This window comes from Maylandia zebra, linkage group LG7 (genome assembly GCF_041146795.1).
Source record: "Maylandia zebra isolate NMK-2024a linkage group LG7, Mzebra_GT3a, whole genome shotgun sequence".
In the NCBI taxonomy this organism is placed as follows: Eukaryota; Metazoa; Chordata; class Actinopteri; order Cichliformes; family Cichlidae; genus Maylandia; species Maylandia zebra.
This window is the reverse complement of record NC_135173.1, coordinates 27082086-27099001: the sequence shown is the minus strand read 5'-3', so window position 1 is coordinate 27099001 and position 16916 is coordinate 27082086. Positions and strand designations below refer to the sequence as shown.

The following is a 16916-nucleotide window of genomic DNA, read 5'->3' as shown; positions in this document are numbered from 1 at the left end:
ACTCAGTTGAATTTAACCAATGACTACACCCTGTAATACAATAACTTGTGGAGCTGGTGGACTTTCAGCATGTCACATCGCAAAGGAATTTTGCTCACTCTTTTTTTAATATGTAGCTCCTTGTTGTTTTCCTTTCTATTTTAAAAATTAAGGATTTTGCTTTAATTTATTTTGAAAAACTTTAGCTATTTCTGATACCAACAGAACAATTGCACGTGGAGGAAACACATCTATTACCTATTGTTGGAAGAAAAATAACTATAAAGCTATGCAGGTTACTTTAAGTTTGTTTTCCTATTGAAATTCTAATACCATGATAGTGAAAGAACGTTTATGTCATTAGTCTACCTGTATTTATGGAAGTAAATCTAATTACAATTAAATATCTAATTGAATGGAATCAGTGAAATAAAGTCCTAATAGCTTTGACAATAGTAAAAGTAAAAAACAAAGAAAAGCTGGTTTAAGTAAGTCACCAGCAATTGGGGTGAAAGCAAACCAACCTATTCATGCACTGTTAAATGCTGTTTTCCTCGACGCCCTCTCTTACCTAGATTTGAAATAAATGACAAAGGCAACTCCAGACTAGCCATTTGTGTGCATGCATGCATTGAATTCTGCACGTAATCTGCACCACAAATTATTTTGCTACCACAATAAAACAGGAAGTGAGGGAAACAGACATAGAACTAAACATGGGGGAATTAACACAGAAGGGAAAGGCTGGAAAACACTAAGGGACTCCATAAAGATTAAAACAAACTGAAGATATTTAATAAGAAACAGGATTTGAAATTCAACACACAACTATGTATCAAAGCACTGCTAACAGCCTTACTGGACAATATTGTTTACTTCCCAAGTGGTCCAGCTCCAAAGTATGCTGAGGTGCTTCCTTTCATCTGCTGTAGACTAAACTGTGAATTGTGAACAGATTCTTTCCTGAGATTGGGATATCTCTGGGTCCAAATATTATTAGAACCCCATGCTTGGGTCAGTGGGTCTTTGAAGTGTGCAGGGCTGCTTGAACCTCTTTAGAGGAAACATTTGCTTTTGCGCATGTGTTTTTAAAGCACTGGTCTGATCCCCAAGAATAAAGTTAAATTTCACTGGCCAGACATTTCAGTGATAACATGTTGTAGAAAATGCCTTACTACTTACAGCCTCTGTAAGCCGGTGTAGAGCTCCATATCGAAATCCCTCAAGGTCTGCAGACCAGTCCAATTCTCGATGTGTCTGTAAAGGAATACAGGCAAGACACTGTAGTAGGGTGTATAATGTATCAAGTTACAAGTAACAAATTAATAATCTAACAATTTATTTCATGGATCAGATTTGTTGGGCTGTTTATTCTAGGGTGACCAACCGTCCTCTTTTCCTATATTCTGACAGAGGACCCGTGTGTGTGACATCACCCCCAAACTGCTGCTTGTTCTGCGCTCACAGACAGGACAGACAGCGCGTAGCAACGCACCTAATGATGTTTAAAAGATCCCAAAGCGCAAGTCCATCTTTCAGACGAACTGCAAAAGAAATTTCCCTCGTACCGACCATAGCTGGATGGTGATTTTTCGTTTTTATGGGCCGATGGGGGTTTTTTTGTAACGGTATAAACAATGAAAGGTGGTGGATTGGCCAGATGCTGGCCGATGTGTAAAAATAACTCAGTTGTTTGGTGGTGGCTGTGGCGGAGCTTCCACAGAGGTCAGCAGGTGGATGAGGGAAAGGGGAGGCAGGAGGAGGAGAGACCCGAGGCGGTTGCAGGTGAAATGAACTTCAGGTAAGAAGTTATGACCTGCAGTCTGAGTCAGATATAAACCAAATTTAGGTGGAGTTTATTTTCATTATGCTGACCTTTTACAGTCAGTTACAATAACTCGCACTGCGTACTAGCTAGCATGACAGAGTTTCTACAGCTGGGTGGGTGCTATGATGCTACTGATGTTGAACTTTATTCACAAGGTTAGTTATTAGAGTTGCCAACCGTCCTGTAAAAAGCGGAATCGTCCCGTATTCAGAGGAAATATTAAGCATTTCGTATTGAGGTGAAAAGGAACAGTTTGTCCTGGACTTCAGCTAGAATGGAAAAAGACACAAAGCTGGAGTTATTCTGCATCGTTACGCTGCACAGCTGCTTCTTCTTCTCTCATTCTCTCCCCCTCTCTCTCCTGTTGCTCCTTCAATCATGACACTCATCAGTGATAAGTGAAAGAAGAACAGAAAGAAGATACCGCCAGATGTCGCGCTAAACAACAGCAGCACGTTTAAGCTTGATCAGCTGTTGTTAGAATTTATTTAATATTAATTTCTAGTATCAGCTGATGTTTGCTGGAGCCACAGCTGTAAAAGCTGCTGGTCATGATGTCGGTTTGGATATGTGGTGAGAGGGAAACATGAGGATGAAACCAGGAGATGTCCTTACTGAATCATCAGAGCTGAACAAGTGATGGAGAAACAGGTTTACCTTTTAGGTGACATGAATGAGTTGAAGGGAAGTTATGAACTGTTTCTGAGAGACAAATAACACCAGGATCCTTTTTTATGTAGCTGACAGCTGGTAACTGTGCAGGGGTGGGTCTAGCAAAGCTTTGCCAGGGGGGCAGGTAGGGCATTAACAGGGAGAGGGGGACACAAAGAAATACTTTTCTTTCTTATTCTCATTTAAAATCTCTCACTTTTATTAAACTATTATCTGAATCTTACAACCAAAGTTTTTACCTGACGTAAAATGTATAGAAATCATACATATACCAACAAGACTGTACATCACTGTCACAACAGCGTTTGTTTTCATTCAAAGGCTTTATGGTTTTTCCTATAATACCTGGTGGGCCGGTCTGTAGTCAAAATGCCGGGGACGATTTTATGTTTCTTTAAGCAAGTTCTTCATGACTGAGCCAAGTGTCCTCTTTGTTGGAAATCTAAATATGGTCACCCTAGTTTATTCTATAACATGTCAGATAGTTAGCCCTGTAGCCCAGTTGGTTTCCTCCAGTTATGCTGGCCTCCTGCCACAGTCCAAGGACACTGAAGTGTGACATGTTAGGTTGACTGATTATTCTAACGTTGCTGTAGCAAAATAAATATTTGATAACTTTGAGCAGAGTGGTTGAACTGATGATTGCCATATGACATGGTATAAATACATTAGAGCAGGGATATCAAACTCATTTTACATGGTAGGTCACATACAGCCCACTTTGATATTAAATAGTCGGTTAGATCCCAGTTACCCCTGTACAGGAGGTCTGGACCAGCTCTCCATCTAACGGGTCAGAGTCTCTATATCCCTATGGGTATCACCATATTAGATGAACTGAGACTGATTTAAGCCGGTGTTGATGAGACTCACCATGGTAGACTGACTGGACCAGTGAAACTCTTCTTTGTGTCATTTTAAAGTTTACTTATACATTTAATTTCAATTGGTTGTCTCAGTTTTTCCAAAAGATTAGAAAATACTGCTTTAGTTAATGAAAAGTGTCCGTTTGACGTTTTTGGCTTTAATTTTAAGAAATAAAGGTGTAAAACTGCAGAAGAAGTTTTGGTAGCTCATTGCCCAAACTGTCCTGTAATTACAAAGCTATAGCACATAGAAAGAGAAAATGCTGAACACAGACTTAATTAAAGAGATGAATATTTGGTGGAGATCAGTGAATACTGCACTCTAGAAATTGATCAGCTAGACACAACACCAGTCCAGATATCTCTGAGTATTTCTCTCCATATTGCATATTTACAGCAGACAGTTAAAAAAGTGGTCAACCACATTTTGAGCAGTAGTGCTATTACGTAACCCCCAGGTAAAGCATGCACATACTGTAGTCTTGAGGTTACTAAATATAACAGAAAATGTTCAAACCAACTATTTTTGTGCCCAACAGTACTACTACTGCCTGTCCTTACTCCTCCTCCTCTCTCTAGTCCTCCTTTCTATTTCTACCCCTCTCCTCTTTCCTTCCTTAACTTGGCACTGTTTGAAAAGTCACAAACAAACCATCAATGTTTGCTTGCCAGAAGGAACTGCAATGTTACAGCAGCCTCCTACACACTCTGCCTCCAAAGTGTGAGAAACACAGCCGTAGAGAGAGGGAAAGCAAATTTGGAAAGAAATTCACAGACCGAATGTCATCTGTTTGGTCGTAGGGATGATGACTGCCAAGTGTGGAGCTGAAAGAGCAGTTTATTGCTAAAGTCTTTATTCGTTTCCCTTCTTATTTGATGTAATTACAACAAATATATATCAATATATTGTTTTAAAAAGCACATTTTATTGCACATACAGTGTTGTGCAAAAGTCTTGAGCAATCCCCATTGCTTTGTATTTTACTTACATGGAGCCAGACTCTTAATTAAATAATTCAAGTGATCTTGAGTAACAGTCCAGGTCTGTCAAAGTTTTTCTTTGGACTTTTTCACTTAGTTTATTATTGTGTAATTCATTTATCATTGACCTGAATCACCCAAGCATAAAAAAACACCTAACTCAAGTAATGAACCAATGTGGTGTATGCACAGAACAGTCAACTTGGGATGTCTGTAAATGGACCGATTATTTTACAGTGCTTACTCTACTTGAGCATGCAGAGTGCTTTATATAACATGCCTCATTCACCCATTCATAGAAGCATTTGTTTTATATGTCTTAGTGGGTTTTTTTTAATGTTTTGTTAAACTGTTAAAACATGGGTGATGTCAGCTTAAAAAAAAAACTAAAAGCTTTCCACCTTTAAAGTGACCTTGAAATTTTTGGATGGAAAATTTCTAGTTTATTCTCATATTTATATTTAGGTGCTTAGAATTTCACTGTAGGATTTTGTATTTTCTTTTATCTCTTAGGTGAAGGACATATGTGTCAATATGATCTGCTGTAGGCTGCTTAACTATGTTATCTGCCGACTGTTAGGGTGTAGAAGGATGAAACTCCTAGAAAGACCAGTGCCAGGTGCTTCCTGGGACATAGATAGTGTGAGCTCACTCCCTGTCCAGGAATTGCACAGCAAAAGCTTTGGGGGGGTGGACTGAAAAACCAGTCCCCATGGGACTGAAAAACCATGACTATTAGGCTACAACAGTCATTTTGGGCGATTGTGGCTCAAGAGTTGGCAGTTCGTCTTGTAATCGGAAGGTTGCTGGTTCGAGCCCCGGCTCGGACAGTCTCGGTCGTTGTGTCCTTGGGCAAGACACTTCACCTACCGCCTACTGGTGATGGCCAGAGGGGCCGATGGCGCGATATGGCAGCCTTGCTTCTGTCAGTCTGCCCCAGGGCAGCTGTGGCTACAACTGCAGCTTGCCTCCACCAGTGTGTGGATGTGAGAGTGAATGAATAGTGGAATTGTAAAGCGCTTTGAGGGTCTCGAAAAGCGCTAAATAGATGCAATCCATTATTATTATTATTATTATTTTAGTATTAGCTAATAAACAATAATTGTATTATATACTACATTAGCTAATATAATATGGTCAACATTACATTTATTGTATTATAATATGAAATATTTTTAATTCTAAATTTACAGTAGTGAAATTGAATTCAAATAGCGAGCTTCAGTAAAAACTCAAGAAAATTCTTGACTTTAAAAAGAACACAAGCTGTGATCAATTGTATGTTTGTGATAAAATAAAGTGTACACTGATACATTAAATATACCTTTATTTCCTGTTAGAAAGCTGAATCATGCCATATCATAACCATGATTTTTGCTGAATGGGTCAAACAGAGATTTTTTAAAATTGTGGAATTGTTATTTATTCACACGTATCAGCATAAATAAAGTGCAAAATATACAAATAAGCATATACATCTCAAAAACACTTCTCAATTTTTGGTTCAAAAATTTAATTTGTTATTTAGTACGGAGGTGTTCAAAAGAAAGGTAGAACAATGAGTCTGTAGCCATCTGTAAAACACGATGGAGGCGCTGACATGTTTTTGGGCTGAATTTCAGCCAGCGTTGTGAAAATTGATGTAATTATATACACAGACAGGTACCGTCAGTTTCTGATCATCCATACAGTGCCAACTGGGAAAGATCTGAAACTTCCCTGTCTGTCATTTTAAACTTCAATTACACATTTAATCCCCGTGATATCTCAGAATAAGAAATAACTGCACGAGTATGTCTATTTTTTTCTAAATCATAAAAAGGATGCTGCTGTAGTCGGTGAATTAAATCTGTCAGCATGACTCTCTGTGCTTAAACTGTAAGAAATAAATGATTAAGCCATATTCTTAAAAAATTAAAACACTCAGTGCTCATCAGTGAACTTCAGGAAAAAGTAATGAAGGTTAGAATTCAGCAAGTCATCTACTATCGATCCCTGGCTACTCCATCGCTATGACAAATATCCTAGGGCAAGATACTAACCCCAATGTCTCAAGTTAAAAGTTTGGTGGAGGTGGAATTATGGTGTGAGGGATGTTTTTCAGGAGTTCACCTCCCTACTAGCAGTGTATGGAACTCTTAATGCTTTAGCATACCAGGACATTTTGGACAATGTCAGGCTCCCAACTTTGTGGGAACAGTTTGGGAATGGCTCATTCATGTTCCAACATGACTGCACACCAGTGTATAAAGCAAGGCCCATAAACATCTGAGTCAGTTTGGTGTGCAAGAACTTGACTGACCTGCACGGAGTCCTGATCTCAACCCTATAGAACAACTTTGTGATGAATTCGAGTGGATACTGTGAGCCAGGCCTTCTCGTCTAACATCACTGTCTGATCTCACGAATATGTTTATGAAAGAAAGGTCAAAAATTCCCATAAACACACTCCTAAACCATTGTGGAAAGCCTTCCCAGAAGAATTAAACCTGTTATAGCTGCAGGGTGGGCTGACATCCTTTTAAACCCAATGGATTAAGAATAAGATGCCAACTCATGTTAAGATAAATGCAATATAGTGTACATATTATAGATGTTCATATCATGTATGAATTTTAAGGTAAGTTAATCTATCTCTATATCATGTTTCACAAGGATGTTATATGCTTGCATTACCTCTGTCCTGTTAGAGCTAATTTAGCAAAAAATCAGTCTGTTTACATAATATGTAATACATCAGTGTGTCTTTAGCATTAGCATTTAGCATTAGATATCAATTACCAATGAAACATCTCAGAGTATATCACCCACCATCGCTGTAGTCCTGACTCACAAAGTTAAAAAACTTTATCCCGACTGACACCAAAATATTATGGTTCATCCACTGCTCATTGTTTTACTTTCATTTTTGACATGAGTGTCAATTATCTTACCTGTTGACAGGTAGTGATCACATAACAGAGTAAGAAAAACAAAAAAGCAGAAGAGGGGATTAATGACTTAAATCAATAATTTCCATTAATAATTAAAAAGCTCTAAATTTTGGGTTGAAGAGAAGAAGAAGACAAATGTTCAAAACACAGTAAATGGTAAATGTAAATGGTCATCAGTATGCTAAAGAAAGACACATTTTCTTTGAGTATTAATTTAAAGATTTTGTTTAGACTTCATCTGACTTCACCAGCTTAACAAGACTCTAAAGGTCTTTTCACACATGACTATTAGAGGAAACTAGGCTAGAACATTATCTGAAGTTTCCTTTTTTTGCACTTAGCTCACAATAGTCATGTTCCTACTCCTGGAAATACTTTGTCTATTTTAGGCAAAAGTGCTGCCTGGATAGACTGGGCAAGACATAAGACAGGAGCTACAAATAACATGCATGAATTCTCTGGACTGTAACTTGCACTTATTTTATCTTTATTTATACTATTCTCTTATCTGAAGAATGTGAATGTAAAAACCTACAAGCTGCCAATGGAGAGATGCCAAACTGTGTTCATTGTTCTGGTAACAGTGACAATAAAGATCTATCTTATCTTATCTATTATCACACTGCTGCAAATTGAATATCATAGTGATTTTGAAGACCATTTAATACCCATTTGCATTCTCAGATACATCTCCATCACATAATCTCGAGAAAAGTTATAGGCCACGGTATATGTTTTTAGTTGTGGCATTCAATTGTATGAGCCATGATAACATGGTCATCAAGATCACTTAACATAGTGTTTTCACTAAAAAGTCTTAAGATTCAAGAATCCACCCATACAACTGAACACAAATCCCCAAACAAGGCAAATTTGTTTATTTCACTACTTTTGAAATATTTTCACAAGATTACATACAGCATTGTGGTGTGACTTAAAATTTAATTTAAAAGGCTTGTGGTCCAAACAAATTCCAAACGCTGAAGCCAAAGTAGCCACGGCAACCACGACACACCCACAAAGCCTGGGATCAGCTGTTCTCTAAAATTACTTTGCATTCAGCAGGAGGAAACACTGTCAGCAGAGCTGTCCAGTGCTGGTTTTCAGCAACCCTCGAAACCTGCTTCTAAGAGCTGCTGGTGAGGAAATTCTTGGCTATTATTACCACATGATTCCAAATTTAGTACTAATCAAGTCACTATATCCATACCAGAACCTATTGACACAAGCTCGGGCAAAATGTCACTTGACTGCATTGATGACATTGGACCTGCCACATATATCAGTAAACTTGACATGTTGAAAGGATATTGGCAAGCTTGTAAACAAAGCACTGTGTGATGTGCCAAACTGCAGAGTATATCTTTATGAGGTCATCGTGCACTCCAATCATTGGGCTGACCACCTTGCTACTTTCATATGCAGAGGATGCCCGGCTTTCTCCATAATGTCCTGCAGTTTCTTTAATGTCCTCTGCTCTGCCACTGTCACCAGAGTGTCCAGCTTCATGCCAACCACAGAGCCAGCCTTCCTGATTAGTTTTTCCAGCCTGGATGAGTCCTTCTTTGCTGTGCTGCTCCCCCAGTAAACCACAACATAGAATAGTACTCCGGCAACCACTAACTGGTAAAACATCCTCAGGAGCTTCCTGCAGTAGTTCAGTCTCCTGAGGGAGTACAGTCTGCTTTGGGCTTTTTTAATACAGGTGCAGTGTGTTGCATGACCAGTTCAGTTTTTTGTCCAAACATAGCCCGAGGAACTTGTACAGGGTGAGTCTTGGCTGATGCACTGTCATGTGCCCTATGATCTTGATCTCATCTTGCTTGGACTTGTAAGGGCATGTGTCTTGCAGACTGTTTGTTTTTTCCCTGCCTTTGTTTTCCGTTTCTCCATAGGTACACAGAATGCAGGCTGGTGCCGATTTGGAATCCCCAGCTAACTGGAGGGAGGAGAATTTGAAAGGACCAACCTGGATTGAGGACTCCATGGTGTCCTGGGACAGCCTCAGGACAGCTGAGATATTACATATCTCGGCTGTCCTGGGAAAGCCTAGGTGTTACCCCAGATAAGTTGGAGGAGATGGCTGGGGAGAGGGAGATTTGGGCATCACAAACTGCTTCTGGATAAGCAAAAGAAAATAGATGGATGGCATTTACCTTTTTTTACATAATATATTTGAATCACCTCCTTCCATCTCACTTTGAGACTGCAGTGGTTACTGCAGCCATTATATATAGACTTAGACTTGACTTTTTTAGACATTAATCCCACAATGGGGATATTGGGGATATTCACATTACAGCAGCACAAGGGTCAGCAACAAAATGTGAATTAGAACTATAAAGGACTGCAACCGTTTATCGAGTAATTGGAATAACTCAATTATAAAGAATCCTCAACACAATGTTTTTGCTTTGATGTTTTGTTAAACGGACAGCTCTATATCATCATGTGAATGCAATCATTTCATTTTCCATTGCAACTAAAAAGAGATGTGCATTAGACATGCATCAAGGAGCAGTGTGTGAATAAAAAGTCTGACAACATTAGGCCCATGCAGCCCCCAGTTTTTAAACAAAAAGATGGATAACACAGATAAACGGCAGCAGTGACAATCATGCCGTCATAGTTGAACATGGAGCCAGAGTGCGTCTGCACACACCCCGTAAAGAGCAAAGACGCGGAGCTGTTACTGAGACAGTCACTTCAGGTGGAGTGAAAGAAAAGTTTTTTCCAGCATCCCAATGAGCAGCACAGCTATCACCATCAAGATGTTTACTTGGAAAAAGCTAGCTTCATCAAACCACCTGTTTAATAAGCTCTGATGTGAAGGAAAGTGAACTTCATTTCTTATACACAGCAAAAATCTACAGTAAAGCTACAGAAGTTACATTAAAATATACAGAACTGTTAATTTTAGTCAAATAAAATATTACATTTTACATGGCAGCGATACCTGCAAGCAGAACAAGGAGGAGTGAGTATAAACGGCGGCATTGGGTGTACTAGACCATATTTATTTCAAAGCTTTTGAAACATTTTTCAGATATAAAGTAAAATAATGTAAATATCACATTTATTAAATTGTTTTAATATTTTAAAAATTCAAAAATAAAAGCTTTTTTTTTCCCACAGGCCAATAAAATTCTACATGGATCAGTAAAACTCTGGGCCACTGACTCAGGGCTGTTGGGTTGGACACTTAGCTATTATTAACATTAATTATTAACATCTACACCAACATAATGTCTGTTTTCAGCACAAAAATGTTGCATTAAAACACCGGGCAGACTTGAGAATGCTGAGATGCTGCCTTTGTTTATTGCAGCCGCCACATACTCCTTTAAAGGCGTACAGACACAAACTCATTCACTTACACACTTAAATATGCAGAAACACACACACTAAATCCACATCATCCAGGAGATACAACACTGTCAGAACTCTTTTTGCTCCTATTAATGTAAGACCGTTTTCCAAGAAGAACAAATTCAGGTAATTTTTATGGCTTAGTTTATTTTACTTGACTTAACCTTAAAACTTGAAATATAATAAAAATTAAATAAATAAATAAATAAGAAAACATGGTGTACAATAGTAAAACTATTTGGTAGTGATCAGAACTATCTATGCATAACAGTTTGTTCAGTGACCTCCTTTACACCACAACTTCAGAAGTCTCCAGTTTGCAGCCAATCACAGAAAAATCTGTCCTGATCAGTTTATTAGTCTGTTGGTGAGTATACTGTGTACACACCACAACTGACTGACAGGAAATAGCCATGTTTTTACATTAAAGGAGCTCAGTGTACTTAGGAAACAGAGTCTGCTAATCCACTTCTTTTTTAAACTTTATTTAATCAGGAAGTGAATATCTGGAGACAGAGAATATCCTTTGTGAGTGTGTACTGGGTTGGCATGGGAAGCATTAATCTAGCCTAATTTTTTTAATACCCCTGAAGGCAATGAATGTGTGTAAGGGCCATAGTGTGTAGAGTGTGTTGTGGGGAAAAGCAGCAGAGGGCTGTGAACCAAAAGTGTTTTAAAAATCGTTCAGCTTTTCTGCTCCCTTCAGGTTTCCTTGCTGGTGCCGGTTATTGTCCGTCACCTTAAAACCAGTGATTTTCTTCATTTCACTCCACACATCCCTCACACTGTTCTGCTCATACTGTCCAGCTTCCTCTTGCAGGAGTCCTCAGTTTCACCCTTAGGTCGTACTATGCTCTCCTCAGTTTGTCCCCATCTTCAGAAATTCAGGTTTTCTTCTTAAAATAATAATATCTTAAATTATAGTTTGTTTTTTTTAAAATTGTTTTAAATTGTCTTACAGCCATGGTTGGTAAGATGGTATGTTCACAGAATTTGATACATTTAAACTGTACTCCCTATGTGGGTCACATTGTACATTCCAGTCTGTAGTCCTCAAAGCCTAACCCATCCTACTCATGCCAAGATATTACTGTTATTATCATTATTATTATTGTTAAATCACAATTCAATTACAAAAAAACTGTTTTCCAGATAACAGATACTTTATTTACTCTCTGACTTACTGTGACATATCAGACATCTCTTTGTTCTCTGCGTAATCTGTAATTTCAGTTAGTGCATTAGTGAAGAACTTATTGACTTTATCTTCATGGTCATAAATGACAGCATTTTAATATTGATGTCAGCACAGTATTGATGTTGTGTCATAATGTCTTTCAAAAACAGCTCAGTTAAATACATAAAGGCATGAAAAAGAGGACACAGTCACATGTTTATTGTCAGTATGACTGTTTAATGAATACAGCTCTTAAAGTCAGCATGTTGGTTTGTTCACAGCAAATAATTAATGATTTTAAATTAGTCGTTGGTTGATTTTCCTGGCACTTTTCCATCATCATAAATTTCAGAAATCTACTATATATATCCACTGAATTTATTTTAACTTTAAACAATGGCTGCTAAAGGGGGAAAAGTGCCAGAAACCATGATAATTTAGTGGCAATGAATTATATTAAACCTTAAATACTTTTCTCTGAAATTAAACTTAAAATGAAATAGACAAAAATCCAAAGTAAAAATTATCCCCCCAAAAATTTAAATTCAAAGCCAAATATATTAAATCGTGAATTTACTTCAAATTAAAGATAACCCAAACCTACTAAAAAGTACATTCTTACACAATAAATACAATTATTCATGATGATTTGTGCCAATTTGACCATTTTATTAATCAAGTTACCGTAACCACCCAGGATATGCTGGTGGTCTCGTAGTTAAACGAAGCTCCTTTCAGAAATGAAAAGATGCTTTTATTCACGTTAATATCCTGACATGACTTCAAATAAACTTTATTTCCTGTACTTACACACACTTTATCTCATATTATTACATGTTAAAACTCAACCCCTCACTTAACTGTGTGGGATATGCAACTGAAACCAATCCTGTGTTTTTCAACCAGTTTTCCACTATTGTGCTGATGAGCACACGGAACAATGGAGCTGACATCTGACACTACACATGCTTCACTTATTCTGCTTAGGCTTCCTGGCTATTATTATTATTATTATTATTATTATCATTATTATTGCAAGTAAAACTGCTTTTTTACACGGTTCCCTTATTTTTCCGGGTGTAGCGATCAGTGTTGGAGAAGCAGGAGGGAATTCGATGTTCAGCAGCTCCTTTGATCAGTAATAATTTTTCAGAAAACCAGGTTAATAATGAAGTGAGGTTTTGTGCTCACAAAATAATCTGTGCGTGTAGCAATGTGTTCTGCCATCTTGTTGTAGACTGGCCACAGTTTACAAACTCTTCCCGTTCTTATTAATTACTGTGTGTTTTACTGTAGTGTGTGTACAAGATGTGTGTTTTGTTGGCTACATAAGAGATAAAAACAAAGAACCTACAGATGCTGTGACAGTCAGGTCCACTTCAGTCCACAACAACAACATGATGGACCACAGCCTGTGCGCACGCGTGTATGTGTATGTGCATTATCCCTGAGCCCTTGAGCACATGTGTATGTGTGTGAATGTGAGGTGAGGTTTTGTAGTTTAAAATCACTTTGACTGGTCACTGAGATTAGGACTGTCCACGTAAACTTTACCTAATACTAGAGTGGACTTTATATTAAAAGGAAAGGGTTTATAGCAAAGCTCTAATATAAACTGTCAGTGCTGCAGCAGGTGCACTCCTGACAACTAGAGGAGACAAGAGGCAGTAATGATCTGGATCTTCTGATCAAAGTGACTGCAGTGCCACTCCCAAAGCAGGATGTCCACTCAGCATGACCTACGTTCTCAAAGAGGCTCTGGAAGAATATGACAAGGAGAGAAGACACCACATCTTCTCAGATAAAACCAATCTGTAGTTAATGAGGAAGAGTTATCAGAGCATCAGGAAAATTTATATATTTATATACTAACCCCGACACTACAACCACACTCACCCTTAGAGGACTTTGACCACACCATTTTGGGGTTCAGTATGTCACCCATGGACATTTCAACATATATTTGATTTAATGAATTAGGATTTAAAGCATCACCCTTCCAGCTAATGGATGAGCTGGTCTACCTCCTGGGCAAAGTGACTGATTGAATTCACAGTAAGGAAACATACTGTACAGCGAAAGTCAGTGTGATTTGACAAATGCAGCCATGGCATATGCTGAACTAAGCAGGCCACCAAAAAGAGCACGAGCAATGCTGAGCAAGAGACTAAAGGCTCAGAAGAAGACTGGACTTTGGTTTAGTCACAGACCAGTAACTAAACACTATCCCTAAACTTAGACAGAGTGCTACATTTATTTATTTATACAAAAAGCCACATTAACCCACTCACACACACATCTCAGTCGTTGTGTCCTTGGGCAAGACACTTCACCTACCGCCTACTAGTGTTGGCCAGAGGGGCCGATGGTGCGATATGGCAGCCTCGCTTCTGTCAGTCTGCCCCGGGGCAGCTGTGGCTACAACTGTAGCTGCCTCCACCAGTGTGTGGATGTGTGTGTGAATGAATAGTGGCATTGTAAAATGCTTTGAGGGTCTCGAAAAGCGCTATATAAATGTAATCCATTATTATTATTATTATTATTATTATTATTATTATTATTACAACATTTCCTCACCAAAGAAATGAATATAAATTTAGTTATATTAAAACCTTATGATATACTGAGGACTGTTTGCCACTCTCTTCCAAAGCAAGAAGAAAGTTTTTGAGAAAAATTCACTTGTGGTCTGATGTGGTCAGTTTTCAGTATCTGCCCAGATAACATTTTTCATGGATATCTGGATGGCTGGTTGGCTCTTCATCTTAAAGAAACAGACTTCTGCACTAAAATTTGCTTAATATTATCTGAGTCATGACTGTTCTTATAATGCAATAAAAAAGCTATTTGGAAACATCTGGACCTATTACCTCTCACGCTGGACTGTTTCCTATAAAACCATGGCATTTAGCAATGTTATGCAGGAACAGCTAAGGGAGAGGCACACTTTCCATCAACAGATGGCTATGTTTAAAAGTATCAAATATATTCATGCATTTCAGATTTCCATTTCCTATATAAATTGATTCATTCACATCTTTTAGATCAGTTCGGAATTCGGAATTTGAACACTTGAATTTGAACACTTGAACACTTGTGGCATACCAAAGACCTGTTTAATACCCTAAACACAGACAAAGATCAAGCCTCCTCATGTGAGATAAACCATATTCATCATCATTCTAATCTTTTTAGACCTGCTCAATTCTTTTACATTTAGATTACTCATTTATTTTACAAGAAATTAATAACAGAATGTAATTTTTATAAAGTAACTCCAGACCTGCCAGCTCTGCTTGTTCTGATGGGGTTTTACCATCACCATTAATCACAGTGTACGGTTCCCGAAAGTGAGGAACCACTGCACATGTGCACAGATGAAGGGAAGTTTTGGAGAAGACTGAAGTTTCTCAAAAAATGTTTAAGAGGATGTTTAAGATGGTTCATTATAAAGTCCTGAATAAAGCAGGTACATTTATTATTTGAGTCAAGTGGAACATTTATTTGCATAATCATTCTTCGGTATTCTGAGCCTGGATCCCTGAGTCATCTGGATCATTATTGATGTTGCTGTTATTCATAGTAATATTTATTAATAGTATCATTAACAAGAAGAAGAATCATTTTATTTTATTTCATTTTATTTTTTTTATTTTTTTATATATTTTAAGTATTATATTTAAAATTTGCCAGATTTTCAAAAAGTTTACATTTTTTGAACAATTCTGTGATTTCAATTTTATTCTATGAAAAGAAAAACACCAGAACTGTTTGAACCAGGAATCTCGCCTTTTTGCCCCAACCGAGGAACCATCACTCATTTCTGTAGCTGGATCTTATCGTGGGTTTTTAGTCCACTTGTTAAAAAAAAAAAAAAACTATAATAAATTCACCAATTAAAAGGACAAAACTTCTCTTAAATATCCTTAAAGCTTTGATCTAGAGAAGCAGCACTCACATGGAGGTGATGTTCTGGAAAAGATCCTCGATGCTCCCGGTATTATTCCCAGCATTCCCGGTCCCCTGGAAGGACAGCAGCGGGAAGAACTGGCTGTTGTCGGACTTACTGCAGAAGATTTCAGTGGGAGAGCAGGTGCAGGTGGGGGGACAGTCCAACAAGGAGCTCGGGCAGCTGTGAAAGAAAACGCTGAGCAGAACGGAAACCTTCCAGCAGCACCGGATCCCGAGAAGGCGACGCGCGCCGAACAAATCCATGCTGTCACGATTCAGTCCCAGATTCCAACTTTGAAGCTGAACGAGAATGAAAATGACTAAAAATGAAAATGACTCAGTCCGTCAGAGTCTGAAGCCGTGTGAACGCTGCGCTCGCCTTATTCCGCTCAGTGGAGTCCAAACGGTCAAAGCTGTAAACATCTCCCTCCGTGTGTTCACGCGTGTCTGAGTGTGCGCGTGCTTGTGGGGGTATCAGAGGTTTTAATGATGCCAGTCACGCCCCCCTCCCTGCTCGTCACACCAACAACGTTTGGATGGAACAAAGAGGACAAAATAAGAAAAATCCAGAATATTCTCCCGCTGTTTGATGTGTACGGTCGCAGTGAGCATTTCTCTCATTTTCATCTCCTTTTTGAGTCATCTGTCCATCTCTCAGTCTCTCCCACACACTCTCTCTCTTTCTCTCTCGCTCCCCGTGGCGTTTCTTCCACCAGGGGTCGAGTGAGAGAGAGAGAGAGAGAGGCCCCATCCTCTGAGTCCACCTGCTGGGCAGAGGAGCGCAGTGGACACGCGTCAGCTTTGCTTTTGTGCGCACGCACACACACGAGCGAGAGAAAGAGAGAGAGATTCACACTGCTCTGATCAGGCTGAGTTACAGTAAAGAACAGTTTAAATAGCAATTGGGATAAATATGACGCCGAGTTCGTGATTATCAGACACATATGTGTGTTATATTATCTCCATCAAGCTCTCGAACTGTTGTAAAATGAGCAGCTACTCTTTCTCAGGTGACGAGAAAGAGTAAAGGTTTGGTTAGGTGGATGAAAGCTGGCCTTTGAGGCAGCTGCGCTGTGACCGCTGAGCCACAGCGCTCCCTGTTTGGCCTGACTGAAACTATAGCATTATGTGACCACTAGAGGTCCCTGAATGACAGAGTG

General features: G+C 38.7%; 1 protein-coding gene across 2 annotated transcripts in view; it reads right to left on the bottom strand.

Moving 5' to 3' along the window:
• Positions 1–16503, bottom strand: part of LOC101471879 (NT-3 growth factor receptor) — an 88552-nt gene extending 72049 nt beyond the window's left edge. For both annotated transcript variants that reach the window (XM_014414514.3, XM_076886152.1), the window contains exons 1-2: positions 15764–16503; positions 1162–1236 (exon numbers count right to left, since the gene is read on the bottom strand). In XM_014414514.3, coding sequence (XP_014270000.1) covers positions 1162–1236; positions 15764–16020 — 332 coding nt within the window. In that variant the 5' untranslated portion in view covers positions 16021–16503. The remainder of the gene's footprint in view (positions 1–1161; positions 1237–15763) is intronic.
• Positions 16504–16916: the final 413 nt, after the last annotated feature.